Source organism: Piliocolobus tephrosceles, chromosome 1 (genome assembly GCF_002776525.5).
Source record: "Piliocolobus tephrosceles isolate RC106 chromosome 1, ASM277652v3, whole genome shotgun sequence".
Classification (NCBI taxonomy): Eukaryota; Metazoa; Chordata; class Mammalia; order Primates; family Cercopithecidae; genus Piliocolobus; species Piliocolobus tephrosceles.
Window position 1 is genome coordinate 87,866,484 of NC_045434.1, and position 16,049 is coordinate 87,882,532.

General features: G+C 46.6%; 2 protein-coding genes across 7 annotated transcripts in view; both read left to right on the forward strand.

Moving 5' to 3' along the window:
• Window positions 1-1,536: 1,536 nt before the first annotated feature.
• Window positions 1,537-10,404, forward strand: C1H1orf54 (chromosome 1 C1orf54 homolog). 3 transcript variants are annotated; one of them, XM_023213581.1, is made up of 7 exons: window positions 1,537-1,668; window positions 2,056-2,120; window positions 3,693-3,776; window positions 4,717-4,775; window positions 5,507-5,617; window positions 9,073-9,171; window positions 10,318-10,404. In XM_023213581.1, exons 2-6 carry the CDS (start codon window positions 2,075-2,077, stop codon window positions 9,166-9,168), a joined length of 396 nt encoding a protein of 131 aa, XP_023069349.1. In that variant the 5' UTR covers window positions 1,537-1,668; window positions 2,056-2,074; the 3' UTR covers window positions 9,169-9,171; window positions 10,318-10,404. The 3 variants fall into 3 exon arrangements, with proteins under 3 accessions (XP_023069349.1, XP_023069348.1, XP_023069350.1); XM_023213580.1 differs by having other exon boundaries at window positions 1,539-1,668; window positions 9,070-9,171; window positions 10,318-10,396; XM_023213582.1 differs by lacking the exon at window positions 3,693-3,776 and having other exon boundaries at window positions 1,579-1,668; window positions 9,070-9,171.
• Window positions 10,405-12,026: 1,622 nt separating this feature from the next.
• The window catches only part of CIART (circadian associated repressor of transcription), a 5,694-nt gene continuing 1,671 nt past the window's right edge, over window positions 12,027-16,049 (forward strand). The window contains exons 1-5 of one of the 4 annotated variants that reach the window (XM_023214380.2): window positions 12,027-12,102; window positions 12,992-13,111; window positions 13,283-13,358; window positions 13,903-13,981; window positions 14,390-14,501. In XM_023214380.2, the coding sequence (XP_023070148.1) occupies window positions 13,010-13,111; window positions 13,283-13,358; window positions 13,903-13,981; window positions 14,390-14,501 (369 nt within the window). In that variant the 5' untranslated portion in view covers window positions 12,027-12,102; window positions 12,992-13,009. Of the gene's footprint in view, window positions 13,112-13,282; window positions 13,359-13,902; window positions 13,982-14,389; window positions 14,502-16,049 lie in introns of all 4 variants that reach the window. The other 3 variants (XM_031935987.1, XM_023214378.3, XM_023214379.1) reach the window with 3 other exon arrangements.

The window sequence follows — 16,049 nt, forward strand, 5'->3', positions numbered from 1 at the left end:
CACTTGAGGTCAGGAGTTTGAGACTAGCCTGGCCAGCATGGTGGAACCCCGTCTCTAATAAAAATACAAAAAATTAGCCAGGAGTGGTGGTGTGCATCTGTAGTCCCAGCTACTCAGGAAGCTGAGCCATGAGAGTAGCTCGAACCTGGGAGGTGGAGATTACAGTGAGCTGAGATCACACCACTGCACTCAAACCTGGGCGAAAGAGCAAGACTCTGTCTCTGAAAAAAAAGAAGGAAAAGATTTACATGGAAAGTCACAAGGCAAATTATTCCCTAATAAGATTAAGAGGGTAGCATTATCATGGCCTGTGTTCAAGATTCCAGTATGTCCTGCTTCTGAGCCCAGCAGGCAGAGTCAGGTCGATAACAATGAGACAATTCTTCTCATGTCTTTTTTTTGAGATGGAATCTCACTCTGTCACTCAGACTGGAGTACAGTGGTATGATCTCGGCTCACTGCAACCTCTGCCTCCAAGGTTCAAGTGATTCTCTTGCCTCAGCCTCCCTAGTACCTGGGATTACTGGCGCCCGCCACCACACCCAGCTAATTTTTGTATTTTTAGGAGAGACAAGGTTTCACCATGTTGGCCAGGCTGATCTCCTGATCTCCTGACCTCAGGTGATCCGTCCGCCTAGGCCTCCCAAAGTGCTGGGATTACAGGCATGAGCCACTGTGACCAGCTTCATCTCTCCATTGTGTGTTATCACAGCATCTTCTGACCAGGCTCTAAACCTATCTTGTTCATGGGTGGTTCCACAGACACTTGCACAGTGCCTGACTCATAGTAGATGTTGAGCAGATACTTATTAACTTCCCTTAAGAACAAAGCAAAACTGTCTTTTCTTATTCCCTTGCCTGTAAGCTCTCAGTGCCTATCAGACTAGGCCTAGCACACTGTGCCTAGCACATACGTTGCTAAGGGTTTCTGAATTGAATGAACATGGGAAACATAAAAGCAGAGGAAAGGATAAAAACTCTACTCCTGTAGGACTGAATGAAGGGAACACACCAAGTGACCGAATGTGGGAGGGAGGGTGTGGCACCTGTAGCAGGGAAAGAGACTATCTGCTTCCTCCCTTCTCCCAACTTGCATCCTGGAAGTTGAGAAAGAGATGAGGTGAGGCTGGGCACGGTGGCTCATGCCTATAATTCCACTTTGGGAGGCTGAGACGGGTGGATCACCTGAGGTCAGGAGTTCGAGACCAGCCTGGGCCAACATGGTGAAACTTTGTCTCTACTAAAAATACAAAATTTAGCTGGACATGGTGGCATGCATGTGTAGTCCCAGCTACTGGGGAGGCTGAGGCAGGAGAATCACTTGAACCTGGGAGGCAGAGGTTGCAGTGAGCCGAGATCGTGCCACTGCACTCCAACCTGGGTGACAAAGCGAGACTCTGTCTCAAAAGAAAACAAAGAGGTCAGTATTACCAGAGAGGAAATAATTGACCGTGGGCTGAGAGACTTTTAGCTGAAGCCATGCAGCAGGTGCTTTAAATCAGAAAATGATGGGGAAATATTGTTCCTATTCTCCATAGCTCAAGACAGACAGAAGAAAGGGACTCTTTTAAGTCTAGAAAAATGCTCACTCCTTCCTCAGAACATTTCCACTGTGATGAAAAAAGACTGATGAAGCCTCAGAGAGAAACGCAACTCTGGGTGGTGATGGTAAGTCAGGGACAGTGAGAGGGAGGGTGAGCTTTTTATGAGGCCTTGGAGGAAGGAAGGAAAGCCAGGAGAGGGGAAACTTCTTGGTAGGCTTATTTTTATTTTTTTATTTTTTGGTAATGGCAGTGGGAGTCCTGAATGGATCTAATCTAGGGCAGGGGGAGCTTAAGAAACATGTTTGTATCAAAACCCCTTTTGCATCTCAATCTGGGCAGCTCTGGCGGGGTACCGGCAGTAACTGGAGATCTAGTCAGTCAGCCAGTAGGCGGGGAGTTCTGCCCCCTGGGAGGAGAAGAGTTGCTGCAGCTCCTTCCCTGCTTTGGAGGAGGAGGGGAGGCGGGGTAAGTTTGGTGGGAAACTCTGTAATTTCCTTTTTTACTTTCACAGCAATAGTGCAGAATCCAGAATGGATGTCCTCTTTGCAGCCATCCTTGCTGTGCCACTTATCCTGGGTAAGTCCACTCCTCTCAGTGAGCTTTTGTGCCAGGTCTTCTACCATAAATGGGGTGGGAGAAAAAAAAATGAGGAGTGGGTAAGAGGTGCATTTCAATAGGAAGCAATAGAGTTTTCTCATCGTGCTAGGATCCGGTGTTGAGGGCAGAATGGGGAGATCTGGAAGGCAGAGCCAGGAAAGGGCAAAAAAAGCAGAGTCTTGTCAAAGAAGGAGGATGGAGCTCCAGATACAAGGAGGCCCTAGCAACACTGAGCTCAGTTCTCCATCTCCATGGAAGTTGAACAAGATGAGAGGGGCTAAAGTAAGGGTGAAGGAGGAATTACTGGAAGGTGTCACAGTCTGAAACTAGTAGTTAGGGTATCTCCTTTCCCAGATAATTGGAGGAAAAAAAACTGCTATTAGTAAAGACACAGAAGTGGGGTGACCTTTAGGGTAGTGGAAAACTGGCTGTCTTCAGGGACAGGGTCCCAACAGTAGCTTGGCTCCTTCCCTCCTTTGTTCCCCAGTCTGCCAGGTGTGTCTCTCATTGTTTCCTTTTCCTCTAGATTCTTGTGTCATTAGCTTGGAGTTGAAGGGAAAGCATTCAAGGAGCTCAGGGAAGTGTTTAGCAGGAGGCCTGGAGTTCTTGATCCAGTCATATCAAAGCCACATATTTTTAGTTCTGAAAGGGAAGAAAAACTAAAGGAGATGGGTCATTTAGTCCAGCTGACTCATTTTAAGAAAGCGGATGTTAAGTGGATTGTTCAGGGTTATTCCGTTAGCAGTGAAGCTGGAACTAAAGCTCAAATCCAAAGCCTAAGGGTGTGTGTTATTTGTAAGAGATACTGATAAGAAAAGATCTCTCACAAATACAATAAGATCTGGAACATACTAAATAGGAGATTTGGCGTTTTTAATTCCTGGTCTCTACTCTTCCTACCTTTTTTAGGTTTGGTTCTCCCTTTGGGTTTATAGTATGTGAAGGGGACCGTTTTCTGTATTAGGAGTTCCTGGATTGAAAGGGCACAGAGTGGCCGGGTGCAGTGGCTCACGCCTGTAATCCCAGCACTTTGGGAGGCCGAGGCGGGTAGATCACGAGGTCAGGAGATGGAGACTATCCTGGCCAACACGATGAAACCCCGTCTCTACTAAAAATACAAAAAAATTAGCCGGGCGTAGTGGTGCACGCCTGTAGTCCCAGCTACTTGGGAGGCTGAGGCAGGAGAATGGTGTGAACCCAGGAGGTGGAGCAGTGAGCCGAGATCGCGCCACTGCACTCCAGCCTGGGCAACAGAGTGAGACTCCGTCTCAAAAAAAAAAAGAAAGGGCACAGAGTAACAGGCCTCATTACAGATATGGAGCCCAGAAGACTGAGAGGGGTGTAAGGGTGCACAGGCAGGAAGGGAGTATGATTATTGGAGGGGAAGAGAAAGAAAGAAAGAAAGAAAGAGAGAGAGAGAGAGAGAGAAAGAAAGAAAGAAAGAAAGAGAGAGAAAGCGAGAAAGTTGGGAGTGCTGAGGTCAATTCCAGGTGTCCTTTTGTTAGTAAGGTGTTCCAGATGTCCCTTGACCTATAGTCCTTGTCCCCATAGGACAAGAATATGAGGATGAAGAAAGAGTGGGAGAGGAGGAATATTATCAGGTGGTCTATTATTATACAGTCACCCCCAGTTATGGTGAGTACGTGAAAGGCTCTTGCTCTTAGCCAACTGGAGAGAGGCTTCAGGATATTTAGTTCTGAGACTTTGCTCTTCACTTTGCAGCAGAGCAATGGGGTCAGAGAAAAATCTGGCTATGAACAAAACCTATCAAGGCTCATGATGGGCCGGGCACAGTGACTCATGCCTGTAATCCCAGCACTTTGGGAGGCTGAGGCAGGTGGATCACCTGAGGTCAGAAGTTCAAGACCAGCCTGACCAACAGGGTGAAACGCTGTCTCTACTAAAAATACAAAAGTTAGCCAGGCATGGTGGCGCCTGCCTGTAGTCCCAGTTATTCAAGAGGCTGAGGCAGGAGAATCACTTGAACCCGGGAGGCCGGACGTTGTAGTAAGCCGAGATCATGCCACTGTATTCCAGCCTGGGTGACAGAATGAGACTCCATCTCAAAAAAAAAAAAAAAAAAAAGACTGATTTTTAGATGGGAGGATTGCTTCAGCCCAGGAGTTCAAGACCAGCCTAGAAATCATAGCAAGACCTTGTCATTATAGAAAAAAAAAATTTTTTTTTTTTCAATTAGCTGGGCATGATGGCACATGGCTGTAGTCCCAGCTACTCTGGAGGCTGAGGTGGGAGGATCACTTGAGCTCAGGAGCTGGAGGTGGCAGTGAGCTATGATTGAACTAACTGTACTCTAGCCTGTTAACAGAGTGAGACCTTGACTCTAAAAAAAGAAGAACTTGAAAATTTTTCAAATTTGTAAATTATTTTAGATACCTAGATTGAAAATATAAATACATATACTCACAGTCATTTTTAACATTACAGTTAAATAAAATTGGATTATACCAATAAATGTTACAACTTAAACTATTCTGAGCAATTTCTTCCTTTTTCATTTCCAGATCTAGAGTTACCTTTTTCTCTAATTATTACTGATTTTCTTTCTCCTCTGCAGATGACTTTAGTGCAGATTTCACCATTGATTACTCCATATTTGAGTCAGAGGACAGGCTGGTGAGTGACCTCTACATCTAAAAGGTTTAGGATAAGTAACAATTAAAAAGAAACTGGCCAGGCGTGGTGGCTGACGCCTGTAATCCCAGCACTTTGGGAGGCCAAGGCAAGTGAATCATTTGAGATCAAGAGTTTGAGACCAGCCTGGCCAACATGGTGAAACCCCATCTCTACTAAAAATACAAAAACATTAGTTGGACATGGTAGCATACACCTATAATCCCAGCTACTCAGAAGGGTGAGGTAGGAGAATCACTTGAAACCAGGAGATGGAGGATGCAGTGAGCCAAGATTGTTCCACTGCACTCCAGCCTGGGCAACAGAGCCAGACTCCATCTCAAAAAAGAAAAAAAAAAGAAAAGAAAAGAAAAGAAAAGAAACTGGGCAATGTTGAAATGTATCTGATTAGTAAAAATAAAAATGAGTTTGATGAAGAGAAACTAAGTAGTAGGCCCAAAACAGATTTGTTAACCTATCTGGGGAGGAGAAAAAAGCCAGAACTTTATAAATTGTCCTCAGTAAGTTTGCTAAGACACTGAGGAGGGGCATCAAGGGACTTTTGAATGAGATGGGTACAAATCTATGCAAGTATAGGGGAGGGGGGAATCCCTGAGCTTAAGTCCTTGGGCTGGGTGGAGGTGGTGAAGGGGAGAACTTTAAATAGAGAATCTATGAAGATGTTGGATGGAAAAAATGATAACTCTGTGTTTCCCAAATCCTACTGAGGGTAGAACAGGTTGGATAAGGACACAACAGAGGCAGTAGGGACTACCATTAGTCTTGAAACAGCACGTGCAGACCATCCGAAGCCTGTAACTGTGAAACCAGTAACAACGGAACCAGTGAGTTGATTGGGGATTGGGGGCTGGGGGGAGACAGGATATCCCTAGTGACGTGGAGTAAACAGAGGCCTGGAATACCAGGCTTTGGTGGATGGGGGAACCAAATAATTAGTACTTCAATGTAGGTGTTCATCTCAACTTGGCCATATTTCACTGAGACTTAATACTAACCCTGTATACAGAACACTGGGAAGATACGGTGCAGTTAAATTTCAGTTCAGTAGTATTCAATATGTATGTAATCTATGCCTAAGGCTGCTAAGGTAACTGATGCTGATCAAAAAGAAATCTATGATGTTCCTATCCTCAAGGAACTTATAAAATTCAAGTTTACATTTACGAAACACTTAGAACAAAATGAAAAGGTATGTTACAATGTTAAATTATATATAAATTTGAAAGCAGAAGATACTGGCAGTGCTTTAGCCAGTGTAAGGAGAGAGATTAGTACAGGCTAGAGTTGTCTGAAAAGCTTTCAAGAGGCATTTGTGGTTGAGATACACCTTGAAGAATAGATGAGCTTTTGATTGGTGGGTAGTTATGAAAGGACAGAAGCAATTAGGAGGAAGAATAGTTATTCCAAGAGTGAAAGAGGCCAGGTGCAGTGGCTTACGCCTATAATCCTTTGGGAGGCCAAGGTGGTAGGATCACTTGAGGTCAGCAGTTCAAGGCTAGTTCAAGGGCCAACATGGTGAAACCACCCATCTCTACTAAAAATACAAAAGTTAGCCAGGTGTGGTGGTGCCTGCCTATAATCCCAGCTACTTGGGAAGCTGAGGCATGAGAATCGCTTGAACCCGGGAGGCAGAGGTTGCAGTGAACTGAGATCACGCCACTCCACTCCAGCCTGGGCGACAGAGCGAGACTCTAAAAAAAAAAGAAGAGTGAAAGAGCTGCACAGGAGTGGGGAATAGAATAAGCATAATATGTTTAGCAAATAGGGTATGATTGAAGGAGAGGGTATATGGAAGGGAACAGTGGGAATTAAGAAAAATAAAAAATTTACCAGGCTCCTAATATTTGCTTGGTAATTTCACATGTGGCAACATAGGGTCAAATTTCAGAGCGTCTCAAGTGTCAGGCTGAAGTCTGGACTCATAATCAACAAGGAGCCTAGTAAGTTCTTCATTATAGTAAAAACACGATGAAAAGTGATATTTTGGAAAAACTGGCCAGGTGTGGTGGCTAACAACTGTAATCCAAGCACTTTTGGAGGCTGAGGCAAGCTGATCACCTTAAGTCGAGAGTTCAAGACCACCCTGACCAACATGGAGAAACCCTATCTCTAGTAAAAATACAGAATTAGCTGGGTGTGGTGGCGCATGCCTGTAATCCCAGCTACTTGGGAGGCTGAGGCAGGAGAATTGCTTGAACCTGGGAGGCGGAGGTTGCAGTGAGCCGAGATCGCACCATTGCACTCCAGCCTGGGCAACAAGAGCGAAACTCCGTCTCAAAAAAAAAAAAAAAAAAAGCATAAAAGATAAACCACTCGGCCGGGCGCGGTGGCTCACGCCTGTAATCCCAGCACTTTGGGAGGCCGAGACGGGCGGATCACGAGGTCAGGAGATCGAGACCATCCTGGCTAACCCGGTGAAACCCCGTCTCTACTAAAAAATAAAATTAGCCGGGCGAGGTGGCGGGCACCTGTAGTCCCAGCTACTCGGGAGGCTGAGCCAGGAGAATGGCGTAAACCCGGGAGGCGGAGCTTGCAGTGAGCTGAGATCCGGCCACTGCACTCCAGCCTGGGCGACAGAGCGAGACTCCGTCTCAAAAAAAAAAAAAGATAAACCACTCATCAGGTTGTATGCAGGATATAAATAATTTAGTGGAGAGCAACTCATGAGATTTGCGTTGTTCCAGAAACAATCTGTATTCTGGCATTATGAATGGAGAGGAGAAAAATAAATATGAAAAAAATACCTTGCTTCAGTGATAATTTTATATTAGGTATAAATGAGGAGAGAGTTAAAATAACTCATGGGTTTTACACATGGATATCTGGGAAAATGGTTGACCAAAGTGGGAACTATGGGAGGCCAGAGTGGTTTAGGACAGAAGTTATTAATTTGGTAATGGCCAAGCTGAGTTTATGGTAACCGCTCTATGAGGGTGTCCTAAAGGTCACTGAACTAGATCAGGGCTAGAGTTCTAAGTGCAAAGTCACAGTTATGAAAGTAAATGAGCTCAACAAAGCCAGTACACACAAGCTCAGAAGGCCAGTGACTGTGCCTGTAGTGAGTGGGAGGAAGAGAAATTAATGAATGGAATGGAGGATTTGACTGCAGAAGTAGGCAAATAGCCAAGTTTGTATTATAGAGTCTAAAAGAGAAAGTTTAATATAATCCATCAAAAGTTACCAAGAGGCTAAGGAGGAGGAGGTCACTGGTAACTCTCAAGAAAATAGTTTTAATTGAGTACTTGCAGAAAAGCTAGATTTTTGTGGAGTTAAAGAGGGAGTACATTATGAGGAAAGGAAGGCGAGTACAGACCAACCATCTAAAAAATCTGGTAATGAAAAAGAGAAGCAACAGCTGGAAAGCGGAAGAGGACCAAAGAGCAGTCTGCACATAGTTGAGCACAGATCAAAGAAGCCAGTAAGAATGGAAGTGAAAGATTGACAATAAGGGCAGTTAATTCTTTATGAAGCATATAGTAGGCTGGGTACGGTGGCTCATGCCTGTAATCCCAGCACTTTGGGAGGCTGAGGTGGGCGGATCACCTGAGGTCAGGAGTTAGAGACCAGCCTGGACAACATGGCAAAACCCCGTCTCTACTAAAAATACAAAAATTAGCCAGGCGTGGTGGCAGGCGCCTGTAATCCCAGCACTTTGGGAGGCTGAGGTGGGCAGATCACCTGAGGTCAGGAGTTTGAGACCAGCTTGGCCAACATGGCAAAACCCCATCTCTATTAAAAATACAAAAATTAGCCAGGCATGGTAGCAGGCGCCTGTAATCCCAGCTACTTGGGAGGCTGAGGCAGGAGAATTGCTTGAACCCTGGAGGTGGAGGTTACAGCGAGCTGAGATTGCACCACTGCATTCCAGCCTGGCGATGGAGCAAAACTATGTCTCAAAAAATAATAAATAAATAAATAAAGTATATAGTAGACGCTCTTTAGATTGTAAATTCCTTGAGGACAGGAATCTTGTCTTATTCATATTTATGTCCCTCTCTGTAGCACCTAGCACAGTGACTAGCATAGTATCATGCATATAATAGATACAAAATAGAAATAATTGAATTGAATTGGCCTCCCTGGTATGGTCAGGGATAGCTAAAAGGCACAGAAGAAAGAACTCCTTACAGTGATGGGGAAGGTTGGATCTTTCTCTAAGCCCAAAGGAAAGGAAGACAGAGGTTGTTGTAAAGAGGTGGCAGTCCTTCTGGAGGGGGACGGAGAAGTGGTAGGAGGAATGACACGAGCCTACTGTGTGGGGATGTCTGTATTTTAGCAGAGTCCAGATCTGAATGATGCTGTGTCCAGTTTGCGGAGTCCTATTCCCCTCCTCCTGTCCTGTGCCTTTGTTCAGGCGGGGATGTATTTCATGTAGAAGGTAAGAGTGCAGCCACTGGCTTTGGGGGAGTCTGTGAAATAATATTTTTTAACTTCCCACACTAAACCGAAGTAATTCTTACCAGTATCTCTGGCTAGTGTTTCCAGCCTGGTCAATTATCCGCCACTGAAGGAAGAGATTCAGGCATGGTAGCTCATCCCTGTAATCCCAGCACTTTGGGATGCCGAGGTGGGAGGATCGCTTGAGTCCAGGAATTCCAGACCAGGCTGAGCAACATAGTTTGAGACCAGGCTGAGCAACAGACCTTGTCTCTACAAAAAAATTAAAAATAAATAAATAAATAAGAACTCCTCTACAAGACATTAAAAAAATAATAAAAATAAAAATTAGTTGGATGTGGTAGCACAGGCCTGCAGTCCCAGCCACTGGGGAGGAGCGGGTGGAAGGATTCCTTAAGCCCATCAAACAGACGCTGCAGTGAGCCATGATCTGGCCACTGTACTGTTGCCACTGGGCCACAGAGTGAGACTCTGTCTCAAAAAATAACAAGTAAAATGAAAGAAGAGGGATCACATTTACAAAAATCTTCTTATTCAGTCTTAAAGAAATTTAGGAGATGCTGAGGCAGACTTTTGTGATGAGTCATTAGTTTTTCTGAACTAAGAGACCTTCAGGATCTCCTAGAGCAGAGGCAAGTAGATGAAGGGGTTGGGGGAATACCTCTCCAGGCTTCCAAAATGTCTGGAACAATCAAAGCTAGTTCCAGTCTGGCCATGATTCAAGTCATGGCAAATGCCAGAGGGTAAAGGGGGTGGGTCCTACAACCTGGTAGAGTCAAGAGGCAAAGTTCAGAGGCAGAAGGGGTGGCGATTCTCTGATGTATGGCAGGGCCGGGGGGAGAGAAGGGAAGAGAAAATTGTATTATAGGAAAAGCATTTTTAAATTGGGATGCTAAATAACCATCGAGCATAAAGAGATTCAGCAGGAGGTGAAAGGACTGTGGAGAAGAGGGGTACACACACACCTTTCCAAGGAGCTATCACAGAGCAATCCCAGCTCAAAATATCTGGGGAGTTTCCATAGAGTGTGGGGGGCATGAAGGGGTTTCTCGGGTCTCCTGACTCTTTTATTTTTTCTTTCTTTCTCTCTCTCTCTCTCTCTCTCTCTCTCTCTCTGCTTTTTTAGGTGGGAGAAGGCTGCTATGAGTCTTTGGATGGGAGTTTGGCAAGAGGAAATTGGAAGATAAAATAAATAAGTGAAATAATCTGGTTACCATCTACTCCTTCATGAGTCTATTCTAAAGTCACAATAAAGAATGCACCAGGATTTAGAGGCAGCAAGTGTAGATTGGAAGGGGAGTTGGGTGACAACTGAATTAGAGGGCATTATGGACTGAAAAAATCTGCAGTTTGGAGAAGACTGGAGAAGGGCACCCACAGACAACAGGTTTATTCGCAGTCCATATTGGTAATTCTCGTTTTATTTTATTAAATATGGTGTTGAAACAGTGTGCTTGGGGAAACGGGGTTGAGGTTTTAGAATCTTTTTTTCTTTTTGTAAGAATAAGCACATTGTTAAAACATAAGGTAAAATATCAAAAACTACTTAGAATAGATTTAAAATATTCACACCTACCCACCCGCACCCACACCTCTGTCCAACAATGTGCCTTTTGCAGTTGGTAATTATGGTAGGGACAAACTCACTTAAAATTTTTTTTTAAATCGCTATCCTCGGGACCCTAATCAGAATTGGGCTGCCCCCTTGCGGTCTCTGCGACGTACTATCTTTAACGAGCTCACAGTCCTTGGCCCTGCTCTCCTCTCCATTGTACTCTCAAAATGCAAGCCGCAACGACAACAGTAACGTCCCAGTTATTTCTGAGACTCTCTAAACTCTGGACTTGCCTCACTCCCCTCCTTCAAAGTCTTTCGAATCTTCTCCAGGGGACAAATGAAGGCACTGAAGCTGGACAAAGCCATAACCTAGGAGATCAGGGACCTACCCCGTTCTGTTCCCCGTGCTTGGAATCAGATAATCCAGGACGCCGGGCCCAAGAAGCCTGGACAAAAAAAAAAGTCAGGAAAAACTGAGTTTCGTTTTGACCTCTAGCGTCGTGGCGGGGTGGCATCTGAGCTTGTAACGTGCGTGATAGGTTATGTAAGAAAAGGGCCGGAGGAGCCGCCCCAGCGGGAGCCAGAGAGGACGCGGTGTTCTCGGCTGCAATCCCCACCCTCCTCACCCAGCAGGGCAGGAGGCACCCAACTTGGAGGAGAAAGGAGTGGGGGAGGTGAAACAGAAACCGGAGAGTCACGAGGGCTGGGCCGCCGAGAGCGGGAGAATATACCGTGTCACACACTTCCATTCTCTCACACACACGTTGCGGACACAAATCACTGATGGTTTCCACGTGCTGCGCTCGTGAGCGGAGGTGTTCAAAGAGGGGGCAGATGAGTTAGTTCCTGAGACGTAACCGGGGGTCCCACGTCCGGAGGCGCACGCCTTCAGTGGCACAACCAATCTCTGCACACTCAAGCTGCGCGTCTCTGGCGCATCACCATCCTATTTAAGGCCATGGACTCCGCCCTTTTCCTCCCCTCCCTTCTTTTCCATTCTTTTTCCATCCGCCTCCTTTTCTCATCACCGGGTCCTCTCCGGCAGCCGCATGTAGGGGCGGAGCACGGAATGCTTCCTTTACAGCCAATCATCACCTGGCTGCCCTCTATTGGCTGAGGCCCTTTGTACTGTAGCAAATGGGCTATGGACTTCAGTAACGAGAATCACGTGTTACCGGCGACACAACCAATGAGGGCTTGAGATCTGTGTAAGCAGGGGGAGGCACGTGCCAGGCCGCACGTGTCTGGGAGGGGGAAGGGGCGGGGCCCCCTGAGAGGCGGAGGTGGGTAGCCAGACCCGGAGAGACGGTGAAGGAGCTGGAAACCGAGCCAGGGCTGAGCCGGCTGACAACAGGTAAGGATATTCGGAGGAAAAGCGAGCTGTTAGGGAGGATTTGGGAGTGGATTTGGGGGCTGAATGCAGATCTTCGTATTGGGAGGGTTTGCATCACGTGGCAGGTGCGAACCCAGAGAGACCGGCACAGGGATCCTGATCTTGAAAGATTGGGAGAGGGCAGGAGGCCAGTCTCTATGGGGGCGATTCCTGTAGAGTCACCAGGTGGGTTCGCGTGCGCAGATTGACCTCTCGTGGGTGGCATGGCTTAGGTGAAGAGGCTTGCTGCGGACTCAGGTTGGCGAATAGCCCTGGCGAACAACGGGCAGAGAGGAAGGTGTCTTTCAAGTCAGGTATTTGAATTGAGGGAAGGAAAGAACGGAGGCCGCGTCAGGCAGAGAGCTGCTCTGCGGCGGCCAGAGAGGGAATCCCAGGTTCTTAATGGGCGGGGGTGGGGGTAGAAATGTCTTTTTCTAGTGTGTCTGAGACTGGTAATATTGGGGAGGGGAAGAATAAGTATTATCCCACGCAGTACACCCCAATCTCCCAGTCCATTTCCTAATCCTTAAACTCCGGTTTCAAACTCCCTCGCTTTGCTCTTCAGTTGCAGGTTCCGATCTTTGGGTACTCCAGGAGCTGCTCTCCAGCCCCTGCTTCTGGACCTATGGATTCTCCATCTAGCATTTCTTCCTATTCCTCCTACTCTCTCTCTTCGTCTTTTCCCACCTCCCCAGTGAACAGTGACTTTGGCTTCCCCTCTGATAATGAGAGGGAGGACAAGGGGGCCCATGGGCCCAGGCCAGACACTGTTGGGCAGAGGGGAGGTTCCCGGCCCAGCCCGGGTCCCATCCGCTGCAGGCATCGATCCAAGGTTTCCAGTAACCAACATACACCATCTCATCCGGAACAGCGGGGTTCGGCTTGTCCTATGGCAGGATCTGGGGCGAAAAGATCAAGAGATGCTGAACTGGAGACCAGTCTAAACATCCAAGGTTGTACCACAGAGGGAGACCTGCTGTTTGCCCAGAAGGTAAGAGAAAGCAGGTGAAAGGAGACTCTCCTGGAGTGGCTTAGCACCCAGCTGGTTGATAAGGACCCTATAAGGATAGTATTGACTCCCAGATTTGGAGGTGAAGGAAGAGCCACTGCTGGTGTGGACAGTTCTTGGTCTTCTCACAGCCTTTGTCCTGTTTTCCTACAGTGTAAAGAACTCCAAGGATTTATACCTCCTCTCACAGATCTACTCAATGGGCTGAAGATGGGTCGTTTTGAGAGAGGTAATCTCATTAGTTGCATTCATTTGGGCTAAGTTCATTTCTCTCTCTCTTTCCCTCTTTTGATGTGTATTTCTCTTAAGTTCTTGTTTGGGGCCTATTATTACTCCTTTTTTGCTACTATGACTTAATTATTATTCTTGTTATTATTTTTTGAGACGGAGTTTTGCTCTTGTTGCCCAGGCTGGAGTGTAATGGTGCTATCTCAGCTCACTGCAACCTCTGCCTCCTGGGTTTAAGTGATTCTTCTGCCTCAGCCTCCCCAGTCACTGGGATTACAGGTGCCCACCACCATGCCCAGCTAGTTTTTGTTATTTTTAATAGAGATGGGATTTCGCCATGTTGGCCAGGCTGGTCTCAAACTCCTGACCTCAGGTGATCCACCGGCCTCGGCCTCCCAAAGTGCTGGGATTACAGGTGTGAGCCACCTTGCCTGGCCCGACTTAATTTTTTTTAGATCAATCAGTTTTAACCCCCTTCTGTTTGTCCTTTACCTGACTACATGCTTGAATCTCAATCCTTAATCTCTGTCTGTCCCTATCCCCAGGATTAAGCAGTTTTCAGCAGAGTGTGGCAATGGACAGGATCCAGCGTATTGTAGGTGTTTTGCAGAAGCCACAGATGGGGTAAGTCCCCTTGGTTCTTTCCTTGGGTCTTCATAAAAAGGAGATTTCTTCATAAAAAGGAGATTGCTGGTTTTTTAAAGCAATGTCATTTTCGGCCGGGCGCGGTGGCTCACGCCTGTAATCCCAGCACTTTGGGAAGCCAAGGCAGACAGATCACAAGGTCAGGAGATTGAGACCATCTTGGCTAACACGGTGAAACCCTTTCTCTACTAAAAATACAAAAAAGTAGCCGGGCATGGTGGTGGGCACCTGTAGTCCCAGCTACTCAGGAGGCTGAGGCAGGAGAATGGCGAGAACCCGGGAGGCGGAGCTTGCAGTGAGCCGAGATCGCCCCACTGCACTCCAGCCTGGGTGACAGAGCGAGACTCTGTCTCAAAATAAATAAATAAAGCGATATCATTTTCACAGGGAACGTTACCTAGGAACCTTGCTACAGGTAGAAGGGATGTTAAAGACTTGGTTTCCACATATAGCTGCCCAGAAGTCATCATTGGGTGGTGGCAAGCATCAGCTGACCAAGGTAAGAACTTAAGAACATGAGGAAGAGGTGGGAAAATAGTCAAGGAAATGAAATGTGCATGCAGAAATGGCCCCTTTTGCCATTTTCTTTTGAATCTTTTCTTCAAGTTTCTTTACAGGGAAGGAAATTCCTAAACTTTCTGCATTGTCTTGATTCCTACATGTTTTTTGTTGTTTGTTTGTTTTTTGTTGTTTTGTTTGAATCACTGAGAAGAACTCCATGAAGTTTAATCCTATCCCTCATGCCACAGCTTGTCTGCTTTCTGCATAGATACAAAAGGCTTTTTACCTGGCCAAATGATTCATGCGGGAAGATACCTCAGCTTCTCTCTGCAAACTCTTTTTTCCCTACTGCCCCCAAACCTTTCCCCTCTCCTTCTTTTCATTTCTGCCCAAGTATCCTTGTGCCAAACCCTTTGAAAGTTTTTGAGTCTACACTGGGTTTCAAGGGCTGGTCATAAGAGGTACATCACTGGAAGTGGGAGAGGGGGCCACTAATAGCAGCAGTGTTGATAGATTCTTAGACCTGGTATAGAAGTGACCTATTTTCGGCTGGGCGTGGTGGCTCACACCTGTAATCCCAGCACTTTGGGAGGCCGAGGCGCATGGATCATGAGGTCAGGAGTTTGAGACCAGCCTGGCCAAGATGGTGAAACCCCATCTCTACTAAAAATACAAAAATTTGCCAGGTATGGTGGCGCATGCCTGTAGTCCCAGCTAGTTGGGAGGCTGAGGCAGGAGAATTGCTTGAACCCGGGAGGCAGAGGTTGCGGTGAGCCGAGATCATGCCATTGCACTCCAGCCTGGGCAACAAGAGTGAAACTCCATTTAAAAAAAAAAAAAAAAGAAGTGACCTATTTTCTGTCCTCAAATAATAGGGTATGTAGAGGGCATTCAAATGATGGAGAAGGAGAGTCTCCTGTAGATAATCACCAGTCCTAATTTTCAATCAGCCATGGTTATTATTGCTGTGATTCATCTATTAAAAAATAAGTAGGCCGGGCGCAGTGGCTCAAGCCTGTAATCCCAGCACTTTGGGAGGCCGAGATGGGCGGATCACTGGGTCAGGAGATCAAGACTATCCTGGCTAACATGGTGAAACCCCATCTCTACTAAAAAATACAAAAAACTAGCCGGGCAAGGTGGCGAGCCCCTATAGCCCCAGCTACTCAGGAGGCTGAGGCAGGAGAATGGCGTGAACCCGGGAGGCGGAGCTTGCAGTGAGCTGAGATCCAGCCTGGGGGACAGAGCGAGACTCCGTCTCAAAAAAAAAAAAAAAAAAAAAAATAAGTAGGCCAGGCACAGTGGTTCACGCCTGTAATCTTAGCACTTTGGGAGGCCAAAGCAGGAGGATTGCTTGAGCCCAGGAGTTTGAGACCAGCGTGGGCAACATGGTGAAGCCCAGTATCTACAAAAAATACAAAAAGTAGCTGGGCATGGTGGTGTGCGCCAGTAGTCCCAGCTACTTAGGAGGCTGAGGTGGGAGGATCTCTTGAGCTTGGGAGGTCAAGGCTGCAGTAAGCCATGATTGTGCTAGCCTGGTTGACAG

What these genes read in the sequence shown, in the direction of transcription:
- C1H1orf54 (XM_023213580.1), top strand. Translation starts at nt 2,075, where the DNA reads ATGGATGTCCTCTTTGCAGCCATCCTTGCTGTGCCACTTATCCTGG. An exon ending in TACAGTCACCCCCAGTTATG is followed by an intron (nt 3,777 to 4,716) that starts GTGAGTACGTGA and finishes TCTCCTCTGCAG; the next exon opens with ATGACTTTAGTGCAGATTTC. An exon ending in TTGAGTCAGAGGACAGGCTG is followed by an intron (nt 4,776 to 5,506) that starts GTGAGTGACCTC and finishes TACTGAGGGTAG; the next exon opens with AACAGGTTGGATAAGGACAC.